Source organism: Malus sylvestris, chromosome 15 (assembly GCF_916048215.2).
Source record: "Malus sylvestris chromosome 15, drMalSylv7.2, whole genome shotgun sequence".
Taxonomy (NCBI): Eukaryota; Viridiplantae; Streptophyta; class Magnoliopsida; order Rosales; family Rosaceae; genus Malus; species Malus sylvestris.
The window spans coordinates 26,879,817-26,900,603 of NC_062274.1; the positions used below are offsets into that span (position 1 = coordinate 26,879,817).

At 36.5% G+C, this 20,787-nt stretch overlaps 1 protein-coding gene across 1 annotated transcript; it reads right to left on the bottom strand.

Moving 5' to 3' along the window:
* Nucleotides 1-6,120: 6,120 nt before the first annotated feature.
* Nucleotides 6,121-8,248, bottom strand: LOC126601948 (scarecrow-like protein 32). The gene has a single exon (XM_050268724.1). It carries the CDS (start codon nt 7,772-7,774, stop codon nt 6,350-6,352), a length of 1,425 nt encoding a protein of 474 aa, XP_050124681.1. The 5' UTR covers nt 7,775-8,248; the 3' UTR covers nt 6,121-6,349.
* Nucleotides 8,249-20,787: the final 12,539 nt, after the last annotated feature.

The following is a 20,787-nucleotide window of genomic DNA, read 5'->3' on the forward strand; positions in this document are numbered from 1 at the left end:
CCACTTAACAATAAAATAAATAGGATTAATGATTAGGAAGGCAAAGATAATTGTACGTTAAGGCTAAAATTATATATGTGACAGCATATGATCTCCCTGAAGGCTACAATATAGCATTGCCTGCTTTTTTAAGTATGTGATAGATTCTTATAGGTTTGTAATATTGATTTTAACCTTTCAAACTTTTTTGAGCATTTGAAACTCCAAATTTTGTTTTGAAGAATTTTTAAATATGTAAGTTCCAAAAAATTTCGAAAAAAAATTGAATTTTCAAATCATAATGGATCTTGAAGTTCTGATTTTTTTTTTTAAAACAAAATTAGAATGTATATATCATTATATTGTATTGAAATAGAACCCCCTAACTTCGATTTGACTCGTTTGAAAAATCACTCCTACTTCAGGTTATCCAAAAATTTAATCATGAAATGAACTTTTCTGAAGCACACTAATTATATTAGAACACTCTTTGGCATAAAAAGAGACGAAAGCAAAAAACCCTTCTTTTTCTTGTTTTACCACATAGAAAAGGTTTCGTTGATGGTGGATGACGGTAATACCATAATACCACTCCCATTTTATCTATTTGCACTCCTTCCTTTTATTTTTATATGCTTTAGTAACGGAGCGCAGCCAAACAATAATTAAGCTCTTTTTTTTTTTTCCTTCTTTTGTGTACTTCTTGGATACATCTTTGATAAAGATACAAAATGTTATTAGATCATGGAAACATAATTTACGCTCAAAAAATGGCATCATATATTAGAATATGAAGGAAAAACCACTTTAGTTTGTGCATGCATCACCTTGCTTTCATGTGAACTTCATTATCAAAAATGTTCCTATACAATATATAAAGTGTTCCACATCATTAGATGATTAGTTAAATATTGATTGTCAACAATACAGTTAGCAAGTTTGTTAGGCCATCTCCAACTAAGCCGGCCAAAAGGTTATAGGCCAAAATATAGCACATTTTGACACAAAATCCATCTACAATTGAGAACTAGGCCAAACAAATTTGGGATCCACCAGGCCAAAATATAGCCAAATGGCCAGAGGGCTGGGCAAACATAGTCATCCAACTAACCCTGAAAGTTGGGCCTAGTTGTGCTAGCTGACATTATGTAGTTATTTTTTTTTTTTAAGACGAGATTAAAAAAAATTAAAAATTCTAATTTTTTTCCTATAAATATGTAAGTCATTTCTACACAATTTCTCACATCTTTTTCACCCTTCCATGCTATCTTACCTCATTTTAATGTCTAAGTTGTTAACATGTAAGTAAAATTAAAATATTTAATAACATAAAACTTAAATAATATGAAACTTAAAACAACATTTAGCGACCAGTGGGCCACAAAATCGGAAATCTTATTTTAATATGGTACTTTAATTCAATTAACCGTTAAAATTAAAGAACAAACTTAAAATAATAAATTATTGAAGTGGGCTAAAAATAGCCTCCTTCGGTTGGAAATTGTATATAGATATGGCTTGGCACTATTTATTAAAAAAATAATTTCTTGCAAGACTATAATCTTGATGGGGGCTAAACATAGCCCCTTCGGTTGGGGCGGCCTTAGTGTTTGATTAGCATTGTTAAGCTCTTTGTTATAAACAAGGGTAAATTACACTTTACCACCTCAGGTTTGGGGTCGATTTCAATTTCTTTCAACATCTTTAAAACATTTCAATTTCATACCTCAAGTACTCTTTTATTTCAATATAATACATTCATTACATTTTCCATCCACTAATTCATTAAGAGTTGACGTGGCTGCCAAATTTGTGCCACGTGGCAAAAAAAAATTTATTCATATAAAAATAATTAATTAAAAAAACAAAAAAAAAAACCAACCCAAAACCCCATCTTCCCCCTGTAACCCCCCCCCCCACCTTCTCCCTCTCCTCCCTCTTCACCTCCCCAACCTTCATCCCTTCCCTTCACTACCAAAACCTCAACTTTTCCCTCTTCGTCACTTTCCCCGACCGCAAGCCCCTCCTCGATTACCTCACCGGAAAGATCTCCTCCTCCGACTCCATCGAGTTCCTCCTCCCTTCTTTAAAATCCTAAACATTTTCTCCCCTTTTCCGTTACTCCAAGACCTGCCATATCCGTATCGCCGACATTCTTGTTGATGAAGAATCAGATCCGAAACCAACGGCTACGATTGCTCTGGAGACTTCAATATGGTTGGACACCTACCCCGCCTCCCAGAAGGCAACGACAACGACGGATTCATGGCCTTACAATGGTCCTCCCCACGCCGTTTCATTTCCCGATGGTTGTCAACTCTAAACCGAGGCAAACAGAGGCAATGCGACGCCGTACGGAGCCAGAAGAAACCAAAAGGGGTTGCAACGATGGAAAGGGAGACTCGAGAAGATTCAACGCACACCATCTGTTCAATGAATAAATTGAACGGCGGTGGCGAGGAAACATAACCAAGTAAGCAAATCAGAAATTGAATTTCTTGATATAATCATCGACTACCTCACCGGAAGGAATAAAGGGTGCAGCGAGGGAGGAATGTGCGTGGAGACGGAAGAATGAAAGGTGCAGGGAGGGAGGGAGGCAGCGGATAAAGATTATTGGTTTCTGGGTTTTCAATTTTTTTTTTTTTCCAATAGGGTAATAATAAAAAAAAAATTGCCACATGGCATAAATTTGGCAGCCACATGGTACAAATGTGGTAGCCATGTCAGCTTTTAAAGAATCAATGGATGAAAAATGTAATTGATGTATTATATTGAAATAAAATAGTATTTGAGATGTGAAATTGAAATATTTAAAAGATATTATAAGAAATTGAAATCGATCACAAACTTAATGTGGTAAAGTGTAATTTACCCAATAAACAAAGTTGTATAATCATTATCATTCAATTGTTAGGCTCTAATTCATCATTTTCTCACTATTCATCTTTACTTATTTGTTTTCTCTTTAATTTTCAAATATTTCTACGCGGTTAATATATAACAGTAATTACATATGTATGCGGCAAACAACGGATGTTATACTGAATATACGAAAATGGATTTCGAAAAAAAATCATTGGTCCAAAGTATAATACTGACATGTGTATTAGGGGTGGGCATGGGCAGGGCCGGGCCCAAATTTGAAGGAACCTGGCCCTACCCGTTTAAAATGTAACGGGGCAGGCCAGGCTGGGTAGAGGTATTTTGAATTTGGGAACTGGACCTAACCCAGCCCTTTTCAAACAGGCCGGTTCGAGACGGGTCCACGAGTCCAACTATTTTTTTTTTCTTTTCGATTGGGCATATTGCCACCAACCCGCGACCCCTTGTTTTCGATCGCAAAGTCCGCTTGCCACATCTCACCGACCAACAAACCACATAGATTAAACATTTTTCTGATCTTCTGAAAATTTTGTGATTTGGGTTATGCAGGGGATCAAACATTTTTCAAGCATTTCTCACGCCCCAACGCCAACCTAAATCCCCAAATAGAACAAATTAATAAATAAATAAAAATCTTCAATTACAATTTCGAATTCATCAAAAAATAAAATAAAACGGAATCCTTAATTAAAGCTAAATCCCCAACATTTTAATGATTTTTTTCAAGCAAATGAACTGAATTCCTAATTCCTAAATCCCCAAATTCAAATTCAAAATAAAACATAAATTAGATGCCGAGAATAAGAGAAGTAGGAGGCTGGGACAACCTCGTTGAGTCTACATTCGTGCTTGAGCCCAGCCACACCACCACCTTTGGTTGGAGCCATTGACCCTGACACACAAATTGAACAAGAGACGTTGTCTTCCACGGATCCCACCTTTGCCATTACAAAATCAGAAACCCACGAAGTCAGAAACCCTAATCAATCGAAAAGCTTATGTAAAAACCCTAAATTCCTAAATCAGAAACCCTAATTCATAAATTACCTAGGGATGCCACGATGGAGAGTCAGGAGAGGATGCCATGATGGTGATGGTGGTTGGCTGTTGTGATGTCGACACAGTCGAGGTCGACTCAGTCACTACGGGTAGGAGGTGTGGAGAGTCGATGTACAGAGATGGAAGCTTGGGCTCGAGATTGAGGTCTGAGACAAGAGAGGAAAGGAGTTTCAAGGATGAGAGATCGAGGGAGGAGACTCGGAGTGGTGTCGGATGAGACTCAGAGTCGGGATAGAGAGAGAGGGTGAGGGAAAAGTTTGAGAGAGTGAATTGCATCTGAGAGTTAGGGTGAAAATAAGAGAGGGAGGGTGATGGATAGATAGACGGTAGAGATTTAGGCAATTAATGGTCCGGGCCGGGATCCCGTTTTCTCCAAGTTTTAGAACCGGCCAGCCCCATTATTTACTAGGAACCGACCCGCCCGCCCCGTTTTGTATTTTTAATTTTTGGACCCGCCCCGAATCGCATGTACCTACCCTGACCCGTAGGTCCAGGACCAGTTTGCCTACCCCCAATGTGTATGACAATGGATCTAGCTAGTTGATTGATTGGTCATCTTTATTTTGGAGAGTGAGAAAAGGATCATCTGAATGAGGTCATTGTCGTCGACTATGACCATTCCTTTGTCGCATCGATGCATGTAAAATTTGGCTGCCAGGACTCTCTCCGAGATTAAGAGAGTAAGAAAATAATGAAACTTACAGATGTAAAACTAGTACGTAAACTATTTGATTCTTTTGTCGATCCTCTGGTGGATTTAATATTATAATAATGATACTCATGATTATATATTTATCCAATTTCAAAGCGATCCAGTATATACAAACCAAAACTGTTTTTTTTTTTTTTTGGAGGAATACAAACCAAAACTGTTAGGTCATGAAGAAAATATCGAAAGATATATGGCCTTATTAGACAAGTATTATCTTTGGTCTTATAGAAGTTTGTGTTTATGATTAGAACTATTCATATTATAAAATACTATGTAAAATTTATCTCTGTAAAAGATCAATTAAAACTAGAATCATTTAGTTAATTAATGTAGCAACTAGATAGATTTGTAATACTTTTATATTGATTATGACAATATGTTTTTATACAGTCTGATGTAGGGGTGGTTCAGTAAGGGATCCCAAATCGAAAACGGGATCTTGAATGCAAACCAAAAATGTTTGGGACAGGATTTTGAAGACCAATCCCGAATCGAAATTTCGGTATTCTCAATTTTAGGGATTCTTGAAATGTTTTTTGTATTTCGGGATGGATTGAGATTGCGTTTTGGGTTTTGGGCTTTTGGGCATAAATTTGAAATTTTGGGGTTGTCGCCTAAATTTTGGGTCTTTGGCTTAAAAGTTTGTTGCCTAATTTCATATCAATTGAAATTTAATTTTTTTGCATATTACCAATTTGAAATTTCTTACCAATTGAAATACCAAATCATTCTTACCAAGTCAAATTGACGTTCCAAAGTACCAAATTACTTAATTTCATACTTCTATTTCATACTTAAATTCAACATTCAACATGCGTGCAACCAAAATAAATATATATATATATATATATATTCAATTCAGTTCAGGATTCTCGAACCATTGAATATGTAATCCTGATTTTCGTACCGAAAAGTTCAGGATCGGTTCGGTATAGATCCCAAAAATTTCGGTATTATCGGTTTGGAAATTTTTCGATATGGAATTGGGATTTTTTTGGTTTAATTTGGAATTTTCAGGAAAATTTTCTAGCCCTAATCTGATGTAAACTATATCATATTTTATTTTTATTTTTTTTATAAAAATAATCTTTAAATAGTTTATAATAGGAACATTTCCAATCATAATAAAATAGTTTCTTGAATCACCCATTAATTACTTTGCGTAGGGATTTCTTGGGCAATGGGTACATTCATGTCAAAGTTTCTGTAAAATTTAAACTAGCAACAAAGTTAAAACCACAACAGAGTAAAAGGAAATTTAAATAAGGGTAATGTTAGGGGGTTAAATTTGTAGATCAAATTTGCAAACTAAATGATGCGTTACAAATAATAAATAAATATGTTAGTCAACGCTTAAGTAATAATTCAATCATCAACTTTCATATCATAATGTAGTCTCCCTAACATTGCGCTTTAAATAAAGACTTTGCAAAAAAAGAATAGGCAGATTAATATGTTAGGTAACTGCAGACCACAGAAGAATATGCACAAATGCATGGTTCAAAATTATACCAAATATGACACAAACCTCACATTAATTAAAATTTAAGCTCACACCTACTAGTAAAAATTAGTAAAATGTGATCATTAACTAATTTATCAGATAGCTACTACCAAATAACAGATTAAGAAAGAAGAAAAAAAAAAGAAAAAAAAAGGAGATTCTATATTAATTAACTTATTGTCAGATCATTTTCTTGAGAAATTTCAACTTTAAGCAGGCATCCAGGCTGTGGCAAACACAACATTGTGTCCTTTCCATGTAAGCACAACATCTTCTTCTTCTCTCTTCAATCCCCAACCAGCTGCATGTTCATCAAGCATGGCCTTCACTTCCGAAACCGCATCTTCCCCAAATGAAACGCTTCGAAAGTTGGCATTTCGCATTCGCTGCACCCACCTGCATTTCTGCTCCAGCCTCTCCACCCTCTGAAAGCCATCGTACGCTATCACGTTCTCAATCTTCCAACACACATCCGCCTCGTACCACTGCCTCTGCTTGCTTCCCCGCGGCAAAAATGTGTCCAAGGTGTCATAAGGTATCCACAGGTAATTGAAGGCCGACCTCAATCTACACACTGGATTATTCGATGTCAAATCCACATCTTCGTCCACCAAAACCACAATCGTCGGGTCCAAACCCCGAAGCTCTTTCAGAAACATTGTCCTTAGCGACGAACTCAAAGAGGACGAAGCTACATCAAAAGCGTAAGAGCTAGTCGAACCACTACTGATTGGATTCGGATTGATTGCTGGAAGTGTCAATGCCTCTTCAGAAATGTAGTGAAGCATCATGTGGCAATTCACTACAAGCGCCTCACCACTCTCCGCATATACTAAATTTTGTACGCGGAGTTGTTGGATTAGGTTGGCAAACCCATCAGTGTAACTTGACGGGATGACCCTAAACTCTAAAATGATGTTTCTTGACCTTGCAAAATTAACCAACTTGGAACCCAGTTCCTCGTATGACAGGTCCAGCATTGGAGGGACGTCCTCCATGGTACCCGCCACAGTGAGCTTCAGCAATGGAGGACTCACATTACCGTCCTGACGGCTGGCAATGGCGTCGACCAGAGTTGGGATTTGCATGCAGTGCGTCAAGCTCAGGTCAACAATGTGAACTACAGAATACCCTTCAACAGCTTCTAGAATGGCTGCATTTGCGGCGGTGAATCCGAACCTGTGCCACGGTGTCAGGTCGATGAAGGAGGCGAGCTCAACGACGGAGAACTTGTGAGTGTGGATGGTGAAGTTGGCTTGGGAGTTGGCCATGGCGGCGAGGACCTTACAGCTTCCGATTCGGGCTGCGCGGGCAATGAGGGCTCGGAGAAACGCGCAGGTGAGGCGCTGGTTGGAGTCGCCGTCTTGGGGGGCGATGTTGTTGAGGACCCAGAGGATCTGCTGGGCTAGGGTGGCGTCGTTGGTTTCGATGGCTTTAGCGCAGTGGACGAGCAGCTGCTCCATGCAGTTGGCGTCGCCAAAGTTTGTTCCTAGGGACTTAGAGGTCGGAAAGCCAGGCCACAGGCGCGTGCGGTAGGTTTGGTTTTTGTTCATCATTATTGGGAGGTTTTTGGAATAGGGTGTGGTGATAATTTGGTGAAAGGTTGGTGGTGGTGTATCAGTAAATTGCATCATTGGGAGAGAAAAGAGAAGGGAAATTAATTCAGAAAAAGGTAGAAAACTATTGCTTAAGAAAAAAGATAGACTTACTGAGACGAGTTCAGAAGGAAAGAGACCAGACTGGTAGTGGGTAGCTTTGGCATTGGGAAACTTAAAAAAATTTAGTAGGGTTGGGAGAATTGTTCTGCAAATATTATGAATGGGAACAAAATAGAGAGTTCAGCTTTTTTCTGAACGGAGGGAAAAATAATAGATATATAATATTTACGGTTCTTGACAAAGCGGGGGAAAGGGGGTGGGGGTGGTGAGGAAAAGGGACTGATCAGGAGGAGTTAACTCTCAGCCCCAAACAATGAAAAAAAATGTAATTGGAAGTCAAAATTGGGCGAAAAGAGACTGAACCTAACAGTATTATTTTTTCTTCTGCTGTATTATCAGAAGAGATGGATAGATAGATAGATAGATAGATATAGATATATATATATATATATATATATATATATATATATCAGAAAAAGCTAGGTAGTGCTAGGTAGTGCTATAAGGTAATAGAAGCGGTTCTGATTCAACAAACCTTTTCAAGCTACAAAAGGGTCTAATCCCTTTTCAAATCTCCTTTTTGCTGCTTTTTTCTTGTTCAGGTAAGACAGACAGAGAGAGAAGGCTAGCTGATATATCATATAGAAGGAGCAGAAGAGAGAGAGAGAGAGAGAGAGAGAGAGAGAGAGAGAGAGAGAGAGAGAGATGGTGTGGTGTGTCTTTAGTGTATGAGTTGCGTTTTGGTGGCATGTGAAGTTAGCCGGCCAGGGGATTGTTTGTATGTGGAAGTTGAGATTTTGTCATGGAATGAGGGGTGGGGATCGGAGGCAGTTACTTATCTTTTGGTTCAAGGTTCATCAGTTCTTTACTCATTGGTCACGGGCCACCATATATAATAAGATCATGTACGCATATCATGAACAAATCATTTTATCAGAGCAATTTTCTTTCTTCTTTTGTTACTATGAATTATTCCTTTCATGAGCAGTAGTGGCGTTTTGGCGCAATTGTTTTTGGTAAAAAAGTACGTTTCATTTTACCAAAAGTTCCGGGAAAGTATTATATTATTTATATATTTTGTGTTTTGGTACTTTAGGCTTTAGGAAAAGCAACTCTTTACAAGCGAAAAGTCAAGTATTTATTTTTTGGTACTCAAGCACGTGGAGAAAATAATTCAATTTAGATTATAATTTTTATCACAAATGGTCATAAAGTTGACCTTCAAGATGGTTCATGAAATTGAAAATTAATTAAAGTAGTTCCTAAAAATAAGTGTCGCAAATCAATATGGTTATTCTGTCATATTTTTGTTAAAAATTTTGTTAAGGGTTGATGTGGCACTTAAATGGGCCCCATAAATCTTTTTTTCTCACAAATAATCCTTGAAATTGACCTGCGACATCAAAATGGTCCCTGGAATTGACCCACGACATCAAAATGCTCCTTGAAATTGAAAATGATCAATGTAATCCCTCAAGTAAGTGTCTTAAATCAATGTAGTCATTCCGTTACAATTTTGTCAAAAATTCTGTTATGTGTTGATATAACACATAAATGGGTCATACAAGTTTTGTTAAATTTAAAAAATTACAAATAGGCTTAATAATTTAATAGTTAATAAAAAAGTTGTCAACCCAAAAACTCAGTCCTGCAATCACTTCCAATCCCATTCCACATTTCTCTATTTCCTTCGCTCTCTATTCTTAAAAAAAAAAAATCCCAATACACTCATCTTTACACACTTCGACACCTTTCACCGAATTGAACCTAGATCGATATCACTTTTTGTAACGGCTTGGCTGGTTGGCAATGACTTCTGGGACATCACTATTAACATTTAGGCGATCAACATCCTCACAACCTTAATGTTGGAGAGCTTGTTCAGCGCTTTCCTGGTGGTCTAGTGATGTAAAGAACGGCGAGGTCTGCCTTGAGATAATGAGGTTATAACCGAGGTGCGTCTATTTTTGGTTGAAAACTATTTTCACACCCCATCTTAGGCCTTGGTTAAGGCTTGTGCCTTTGAGAATTTATGAAATGGATCACTCTTCGGAATAGGCAATACTATAAGAAAAAAAAATCATTGTGCAAAAAGGTATTTAGACAACTTTTTTAATTAATTATTAAACTCACATCAGTACATAACAAAATTTTTACAGAATTGTGGTAAAAAGATCATATTGATTTGCGACACCTATTTTCAAGGGCTACATGTGGGTCAATTTCAAGGACTATTTGTGATAAAAACTCATAAATCTTGTGGGACCCATTTATATGCCTCATCAATACTTAACAGAATTTTTAACAAAATTATGACGGAATGACCACATTGATTTGCAACGCCTATTTGCAGTGACTATATTGATTGATTTTCAATTTCAGGGACCATTTTGACGATGTCGGTCAATTTCAGGGATCATTTGTGATAAACCTTAAAGGGCACAAAGTGGATGTTTGGTAAGTTTCAGAATATAACTTACGTTGTTGCCTGCACAGACGTTTTTGATCGATTTCTTTGATGGTGGATGACGGTAATATCATAATACCACTCCCATTTTATCTATTTGCACTCCTTCCCTTTATTTTTATGCTTTAGTAATGGAGCGCAGCCAAACAATAAATAGGCTCTCTCTTCTTCTTTTTTTTTTCTTTTTTTTTCCCTTCTTTTGTGTACTTCTTGGATACATCTTGATAGAGGTACAAAATGTTAGATCATGGAAATATAATTTTCGCTCTAAAAATCGCATCATATGTTAGAATATGAAGGAAAAACCACTTAATTTGTGCATGCATCACCTTGCTTTCATGTAAACTTCATTATAAAAAATGTTCGTATACAGTATATAAAGTGTTTCACATCATTAGATGATTAGTTAAATAATGGTTGTACAAGTCGGCAATACAGTCCGCAAGTTTGTTAGGTCATCTCCAACCGAGCCAATCAAATGGCTATAGGCCAAAATATAGCTCGTTTTGATACAAAACTCATCTCTAATGGAGGGCTAGGCCAAAAAAATTTGGGACCCGCTAGGCCAAAATATAGCCAAATGACCAGAGGGCCGGTCAAATATAGTCAGCCAGCTAGCCCTGAAAGTCGGGCCTAGCTGTGCTAGCTGACGTCATTTAGTTTTTTCTTTTTTTTTAAGACGAAATTTAAAAAAAAAATTTAATTCTAATTTTTGTCCTATAAATACCTAAGCTCTTTTTACACCATTTCTCACATCTTTTTCACCATTCCATACTATTTTACCTCATTTTAATCTCTAAGTTGTTAACATGTAAGTAAAATTAAAATATTTAGTAGGGAAATTTTATTTAAACTCATGTAGCCTCTTTTTACACCCAACTTACTCTTTGCATCCATTTGGTTTTTAACTAAACTATCAATATATCTTTAACCCCAAATTTACTACCTTAAATACCCTCACAAACCCAATTTAATATGTAAATTTATTTTTACACCCATTTGAAAAATTAAAAATTAAAAATCCAAAATCAAAGCATTTTATTTTCCTCAAGTCCAACAACTTAATTTTCTTCCCTTTCTCAATCTTGTTCATAAATATCTCTACCAACTTTATATATTTTTACGTGTTCATCTTTATCTGATTTCTCCCCTATTCTTATATTCATACCTGCAGAAATCACTTTTAGCTTATCATGCTTTGCCTAAGATGCCTTAGTTGATATTTCACCTTCTAATGTGCTAGAATATGAGCCACTTTTAGGGTTCTTTAGCCTGTTATGTCATGTTTGGATGTAACTTAATTGAAAGGAATAATTATTTGTCCTGACACGATTGATGCTCATATTTTTGTTGGCTTTGGTATGGTTGTTAGCATTCTTCACGTAAATGACTAATTTTTTGTTGTGTAAAAGTTAAATATTTTATGCTTTAAATGCATGTTCGTTGTGTTCACTAAGACTTTTCCTTCATCAGCTTTGGTATATGATTTCAAAGACCTTGGAGGAGGAAGCTGCTATTGGAAGTTTGCAAAATAAAATGGAATTGACAGTGTTACAATAAATCCAGGATTGGTAATTGATCCTCTCTCACAGCCAACTTTGAACACAAGCATAGAGCCTATTCTAAAACTCGTAAATGGAACTCTTGAGCAAGTATTTATAAAATTTCTTTACTCATTAATATATTACATGATTTTGTAAAGTAATCATTCCTACTAGAGAACCTATTTTGAGGACGGTGGATGATTGTTAAGTTTTAGACGGAGAGCCCAAAGCTCTTCGACCAAAACGAAGATGGGAAATCCAGACTACAAAGAGGTTACATATTTTTAACATCATCGTTGCAACAGTGAGCAGCAACTAGAGCACAATGGGTTGATCAATTTACAAAAAATCCATGAATCGAGCAGCAACTACGACACTTATATGGCGTGTCCATGCATCGTAGCAGACCAGGATTGATGAAAAAAATTGAAACCCAAATACTCATATTCTAAACTCTAAAAATTTGAAATCAAATGAACAAATAATTCATAAATCGAGTCATGGAGGATTCAAAAGTTCAAATCACCATCCATCAATAAAAAAACTTGTTTTTCTCTATAAGAGCTATTAAGTTTTAGCGGGAATAAATGTAGGATAAACACGGAGTGGTAGAGTTTAATTATAGTGTGAGGTTTATTGATAAATTTAAGTTTTATTATTAATTTTATTTTGTGCTTAATAGTAATTATGCAATAGGATAAAAAAAAGACAATTAACATTTAAAATTTAAGTTGGGTGTAAAAAGAGATTGCATGGGTTTAAATAAAAATTCCCTATTTAATAACATGAAACTTAAACAATATGAAACTCAAAACAACATTTAGTGACAAGTGGCTCTCAAAATATGTTCATAAACCATATTTTAATATGGTAGTTTAATTCAATTAATCGATAAAATTAAAGAACAAACTTAAAATAATAAATTATTGAGAGAGGCTAAAAATAGCCTCCTTCAGTTGGAAATTGTATATAGATATGGCATGACACTATTCATTAAAAAAATAATTTATTGCAAGGCTATAATCTGGACGGAGACTAAATGTAGCTTCCTCAGTTGGGGGTAGCCTTAGTTTTTGATTAGTGTTGTTAAGCTCTCTGTTATAAACAAAGTTGTATAATCATTATCATTCTTAGTTAATAAAAACTCATTTCTCTCTCTAAATTCTCTTTCTCTAATTCTTCATCTTTCTCACTAATCATCTTTATTTCTTTGTTTTCTCTTTAATTGTCAAATATTTCAACGCGGTTAATACATAGCAGTATGCGGCAAACAACAGATGTTATACTGAATATACGAAAATGGATTTCGAAAACATTTATGTTCCAAAGTAATAATATTGACATGTATATGACAATGGATCTAGCTAGTTGATTGATTGGTCATCTTTATTTTGGAGAGTGAGAAAAAGATCATATGAAAGAGGTCATTGTCGCCATTCCTTTGTCGCATCGATGCATGTAAAAGTTGGCTGCCATGACTCTCTTTCTGTCTCTCTCCGACGTTAAGAGAGTAAAAAAATAATGAACCTTACAGATGTAAAACTAGTAAACTATATGATTCTTTTGTCGATCCTCTAATGGATTTAATATTATATAATGATACGCATGATTATATTTATCCAATTTCAAACCGATCCAGTATATACAACCAAAACTGTTAGGTCATGAAGAAAATATCGAAAGATATATGGTCTTATTTGACAAGTATTATCTTTGGTCTTATTAGACGAGTAATCCAAATACGTAGTACAGCAAAGTTTGAGTTTCTAGGTAGGTGAAACGATCTAGCTAACGGGTACATATACAGGCTTTATTAGACAACGAATTTAATTTGTAGAGTCTTTTATACACCACACTACTTGTCTCAAGACGTAGAAGAAATCATTTCTCCTCATCAAATTCATGCATACCTACATATAATTGTGATTAGTGTGTAAAAAATAGACTCTTAAGTGTGACTGGTACTTCAATTTTTTCTAGTATTTAATAAAGAACATGAGCTTCGAACTTGAAAAAACTTTGCCAATATTGAGAAAGAGAAAAACGATTAAACTAAGAGCTAGTTAGTAAATTGGAAAATAGTTGAATTTAAGATAATACTCGAGTACATCTAAACTTGCCCAACACAAACCAATAATATTTCAATCCTAAATATATATACCGTAAATTGCAAGTGTACACTATACGATTGGGTTGAGTTGTGCTAATAGCCAAACTTTTTTTTTTAGTCATGTGCTCACTAATTATAATAAATCAATGTGTCATTTGTCACAACACAAATTAAGACTGAGTTGATTAAGGCCATGCATGAAAGAAGCATAAGCTTTCCACCCGTCATTTATCACTACTTGTGTCACCTTCCATGGTCATCTTCCCCATCTTATAGAATATAGATTAAGGAATTCTCTAATATTCTTATTCTTAATCAGACTCTGCTTTTTATACGAGTGATTCCATTTTCGTCAGCCATATACTCTGTCCCGCTCGATGCTCTCTGGGGAATACACTATATACATATATACTTTTCAACATTCTCCATCCTCTCTCTCTCTCTCTCTCTCTCTCTCTCTCTCTCTCTCTCTCTCTCTCTCTCAATATTGCAATATTTTTCAATTTGCACAAACTGACTGGTGGGATCTTATCCAGCAGGACCAGTTATGGATACTCACTGGAAACTTGAAAGTAAAATATCATGCATGTGAAGGGTTTAGGGTCCAGCGTCCATCATGTATCATATACCTGGCCTTGTGTTGCCTGCAATATGCACACGTGATTCACAATTCTCTTTTGTTTCCTTCTAACCCTAGCCCCCACCTTAAATAGACTACTCAATCTTTACAACCACAAAGAAATCACTCACAGGCTCACAGCTAGGTCGAAATGCACACCACGTAATTTATCTATTCTCTTTTTCTCTTTTCACCTTTCTATATATTCATCCATTTTGAGATTTTATGTTCTATTTTTTATTGGTAACAATAAAAAAAAAAACCTTACAACGGATCAATTGGTTCACTTCTTCATCGAGTAAAAACCTATGTACACCATTACTTCCTTATCGAGTACAAAACTTAATACAAGTAAGTGTAGTCTATTAAAGAAATGGATACAATGCAATATCCTTAACAATCTATCTTACAATCAATTATTAGTGTGTCAATATGTTTTTGTACTTTGCATATATAATTCCTATATCATCATGCACATTAACAGACACTTATTTAATAATCTAATCATCAACAATCACATTATTTGATTTGCACAATTTGATTTAAAAATATAGTCTCTCTAGCATTACTCTTCATTTTATAAGGCTTGTGCATCATAAAATTGGTTGTAATTCGTTACCAAATCAAGCTCTCAAAAAGGGTTTTTCATGTTTTCTTCCCAGCCATGGTGTTTATGCCGCCAAACTTGAAACTCTTGCATTGTTCAAAAGAAAAAGATTTGAGGAATCTAATTAGACAAAAAGTGACCCACCTTTTCTCTTTATCTCTTCTTCCCAAATGCATGCACTTAAATATTTTAGTTTATAATTTCCAAGCTTTGAGAATGGCATGCATATAAAGGAGAGAGATGAGAAGAATCCAAGGGAAGCATATAAGGAGAATGATGTAAGTTAAGGAAGTGAAATTTAATACTTGGGTGTTTGGAGTTTTGAGGAGGATTCCTTAATTTGAGAAACAAGAACTGGACGACATATTGGCCAAAGAAAATATACATGAAGCTTTTTTTTCTTTTTTTTTTTTTTTTGGAATTTCTCGTTACGGAATTCTCTGGCACCTGTGCTCTCTTTGATTTTTCTTTTATACGATAACACAAAAAACAAAGGTGTAAGCATGAAACTAGGAATGTAACCATGTGCTTGAGATACCCAAATTAAGTAGGACATTAGTTTATAAGCACACTATCTGAGGATTATACAAGTTTAACGTAGGAACTTGCCCAAAAACATAGCAAAGCCAAAGGTATAAAGACTCTTCGAATGTTGAGCTACGGAAACAGAACAGGCATCTATTACCCCTTTAAGCAAATTATAGACCTGAGTTTTGGCATCCTCCTCTGGGTTGGATGGATTTAAAATGCCAAGTAGGCAAGCATATGAATTACATGCAAGCATCTAAAGGGCTTTAGGAATAGTAACTAATTGGTATTTGATGTTCAGGCATTTTGTACATGATATAAGGTTATAAACTAAGGGATTATTAGAGAATTTGGCATTTCTTCCCCTTAAATACGGGTTTTGTATGGTCACTCCACTTACACGGTGTCAAGATTCTTTTTCTTTTTTTTTTTTTTTTTTTTTTAAGGGAACAAGTGGTAGTAAGTCACAGTTATCCACCAATTTCCGGCCCGGAGAGGCTATGGACCCTGCTCGTGGCCACAATCAAGTAGACTCACCAGCTCGGATAATCGAACTCGAAACCTCCCATATTTTTTTGTTTATTGAGAAGCCACAGTCTGTGCCCTTACCATTAGGCCACTTGTGGATGTGTCAAGATTCACCCTTTGCACATTTTCGTTACAGAGCTTTGGCAATTAATAGTTTTGTTTTAGTACATCGATATTTTTACACTAAGAGGAGGGAAAGTTCGGCAAAGTCACACAATGGGTAGCCTAATTTGGTATCGAATTCGGCATCCACGAGATTCGAACCTAAAACCTCTCACTTCCAGATGAAGAAGAATATCACCAGACCATAGTACTAAGTGACACTTTGACAATTAATAGTTTGACAAAATAACTGTTACGTACACCTCGTCACTATGTAACATTAGTACACAATGCTTCCGAGTGCTTAGACTCGCTTTCCAATTTAAAGTTAGTGCTAGATTATTCAAGTAGAAAACAAAGACGTATACTTATTATATGTTGTACTTTACACATTTTATTAAAATGCAATCAAGGAATAACAGAATGTTCATCAATATTAAGATAATGATCTTCAAGTGATAGACGAAGAAAGCTTAGGGGCGAATCAAGTAAGGGAACACATATATTTGATTGAGGACAATGATGTTAGAGATCACTTAACCCTAGAATTATGGCTTTATTGTGTCTAGAGTCATTAGTCTTAGAAATTTATTATAGTCTGTAATAGGGTTTGTCAGATAGATTAATATATAGGTAATTTTTATTTTACTACTCTCAAGTTTTACAAAAATTAATCACACTTTACTACATATAGTTTTTTTTGTCTCACTTTTACACTTAAATTATGATTTTTCAGACATTTAATACTTCGTTAACTGATGGTGTGGCATGCTTTGGCTCCAAAATTAGGCCACGTGTCCTTTTTTTTTTATTGAAATTCTGACGTGGCTAAACAATATTATTAGAAAACGCCATGTGTCCTATTTTTTTTTTAGTGCATTTTTGCTCACCACCATTTAGTGTGGTGTATGCTCACCTCCCATTAGATGAGTTTGAATTTCGTGATTTGTGCCTATCTACTACACGAATCTCGAAATTCAAACTCATCTAACGGTGATAAATAGGGTGGTGAGCATACACCACACTAAATGGTGGTGAGCAAAAATACTCCCATTTTTTTTATTGAAATTCTGACGTGGCTAAACAATATTATTAGAAAACGCAATAAAATTATTCAAAACCACACACTGATTTTGCCCCACCCCCCCCCCCCCCCGGCGATCAGCCACCCACGGTCGTCCCTCTCTCATCGACCGCGTCGGTGTTGCCCCTAATTCTGACTTCTATTCTGGTCTTCTCCCCAACTTCTTTCTCTTTTTCTTTCTCATCCTCCTCCTCTTCAACGGTGAAGTCAATTTGGAAGCCCCGACAACGGAATCAGAGTTCAAAGATTAAGATTTGAAATGTAGTTTCTGAGTGGGCTGCTGCCGTACTAGTCACGCGGAGTATGAGAAAGAGAGAGAGACTGACATGAGCTTGACATTAACAACCATTCCACGGATCAAATCAACCAAACCCTAGACAACATGCATATCTATGGTAACTGTAGTATTGCAATAAACCTAGAACATTTATAACTAAAGCATTCTTTCTAACTTGCACTAGAAGACATCGTGCAACAACGATAAGTTTGTCTTTTCTTCTCTTGTACTCACAGGAAGATTTTCCAAGCTTTCGAAATGGATAACCATGCTTCCCTATTAATGATAATTCCTCTATTCCCGTGGACGTAACCCAACTTAGGGTGAACCACCTACATCTATGTTTGCTTCCCTATCCTTCTTTCTTTACATATTATTCTCACTAGGTGACCGGAGCAACCTTGTGAAGGTCACAAACTTGACACTTTTGTTCCAAGTCTCACTGGTTTTATGCATCAACATTTGGCGCTGTTTGTGGGAATCGACATTGATTCCTACTTTAACTAGCTTCATCAAGTTGGTTTCCATCTTTCGTACGCTCTCATTCGACCAAGTATCCCTCACAAACATGGGGAGCAAAGGAAGCCATAACACGCAAAAGGACGCCCCTCTCTTGCTTAGCCAAAAGCTGCTCTTCAAGCTAAAGTCAAAAAGCTAGAAGCTCATAACAACAAAATAGCAATCAGAAATGAAATCTTCCAAGAGCAGTATGAGAAACTCTCTGAGATGCTCCACAAGGCTAAATAGACTCAGTCTTATGAGCTCATCGCTACTATAGTCGTGGATCACCATATGGGTACCCACCAAGATATTGATCAACACGAGACTTCTCTAACCAAGTTGTTTTAAACCAAAACAAGATAAGTGGAGAAAGACACATTCTTGCATAAGGAACGGTAGGATCAAGAGCTGTTTACCGCGACTGTCGGGACTTCTTGAGGTAGCGTCGAGAAAAATCCATCCACATAGGCTCAAAGATCAATGACCCAAGGGTCATCGAAGGACGATGTCCTTTACTAAGACTCAGGCCAATTACCAACCCAAGAAAAGAACGACATGCCTTAGAGACAAGAAGGTGTAGGAGACTCGAGGGACTTTCAACAAGCACATCCCAACAGCTAAAACGTTGAAACCAAGGAAATGCCACATGTCCTTGACCTAGCTTCTCTACTTTCAAGAAATGATGGAAACTTACGAAATAGGGTTCTAATGGTGTCTGACTCCACTCAAGACCCCATTATCATACAGCTCCTCAAGGAAGTTAACAAGCTAAAGGCCATGTTAGGTTGAGATACCTGGCTGGAATCAACCAAGGCCTAATCCTCTGACAATGATGACCCTTCTATAAGGAAAAACGAAACAGAAGCTTGGCTTACAATTGTATACTGATAGGAGCATATTTATGCGACTTAATTGGCTTGTTCTTGTGTGTTTACGTTGTGTTTCTTTAGTTATTTTAGTGTTTAAAGCCATTTTCATTTGTTTGTAGGTCTTAATAACAACCTTGGCAAGAAAAGTGCATTTTGGTGCATGTTGGATCAATATTGGGCTCAAATGGATTGCATGCATGAGGATGGACATTTTGGGCATATGTGTGTGCAAGTGTGTGTGTGTAATTGCAAGGATAAACAATGACAACTCATACACATGCAAAGAAGCCCACATGCAAAGTGAAAGACTCTAAGTACAAAGTATGCAAGAAGATACATTTTGGAGGCCTTTGGAGCATGTTTCGGGCTTGGAATGGATAGCAAATGCATGGGCCAAAGTGGATGGATGAATTTGAGAACTAAAGAGGCCAAGAATGTGAAGAATTAGTGTCCAAAAGATAAAGAATTCAGCCCAAAAATGTCACTCCAAGTTGCACACTCCTTGCCATGCAAAACACATAGAATTCCCTTTGGATTCCCATGCCATGCTTGATCACTCTTGTCCCCTACATAATTTCTGATTTCATGCTTTAATTCATTTAATTATTTCACTCAATTGCTTGATACCTCTTGTTCCCTTCACCCATTAGATTTTAGACAATCTTTACATCCATTACATGCACCAATTGATGCTCCATCATTCACATTTGGAATCCAATGGCATGTGTCACACATGTTGTTGCACCTTTGACCCATTTGTTGACACATTTCACCTCCCTTTCCATCTCTATGCAATGTACACAATCATTCATGCTCCCTAGCTGCAACACCACTCCATTTTACCCTTCACACTTTGCATCATCACTTCATTTTCACCCTTGGACCATTGCACACCACACACACCAACTTGCCATGCATTTCATCCCTAGCCTAACCTGATTTTCTAAGGTTTTTGGGGCCTATAAATACATGTTTACACCCCTTGGCCAAAGGACAATCCCCCATATTCATCATTTTATCACAGAAATTCGTCCATACACACCCTAGGAAGCAAAACACCCCAAAAACACCATTCTAGTGCCTATAGAAAACATAACAGCCACTCCACCTTCTTCCACCCTCTTTGCCTAGTTCTCCACCACCTTCCAACCATCAAACACTCTTCCACACTCACCCTAAACCCCTCCATATCATTCCCCATCCATTCTACACCATAAATCCACCCAAAAATCTGTCCACAAGCTTCATGCCGCAACAAGGAGGAAGGGAGATCCATTGATGCACTTGCTTTCCAAGTTGGAGCATTTTAGATGTTTTCTTTCCTTTGATTTTAATGTCTAATTTTATGTATCTTTGTATTGCAAGAATGAGGAACTAAACCCCCTTAGTTGGGGTGTGATTCGAAACCATGTACATGCTTGCAATATGATTTGATTACATTCAGTTGTTATTTCATAAGTTGCGGATTCAATTCGTTCATCTACTTGATTGATAACTTATTTGTGTATGTTGATTGAGAGTGCACGCTTAGTTTTCATGCATGAATATGATGCTAGATTATGAGGGAGTTTCACCTAATAGTTACAATCTTATAATCACAAGTAGTGAAGGTCGCTTGAAAACGATCGCGTTGAATGAATTCTTGGCACTAGTTTCATGCTCATCATAGTAACGAATGCCTCGTCAACACTTATAGTTCTCATTGTGCTTCATGATTCTTGATTGTATCTTTATTGTGCTCATCACGTAAGGA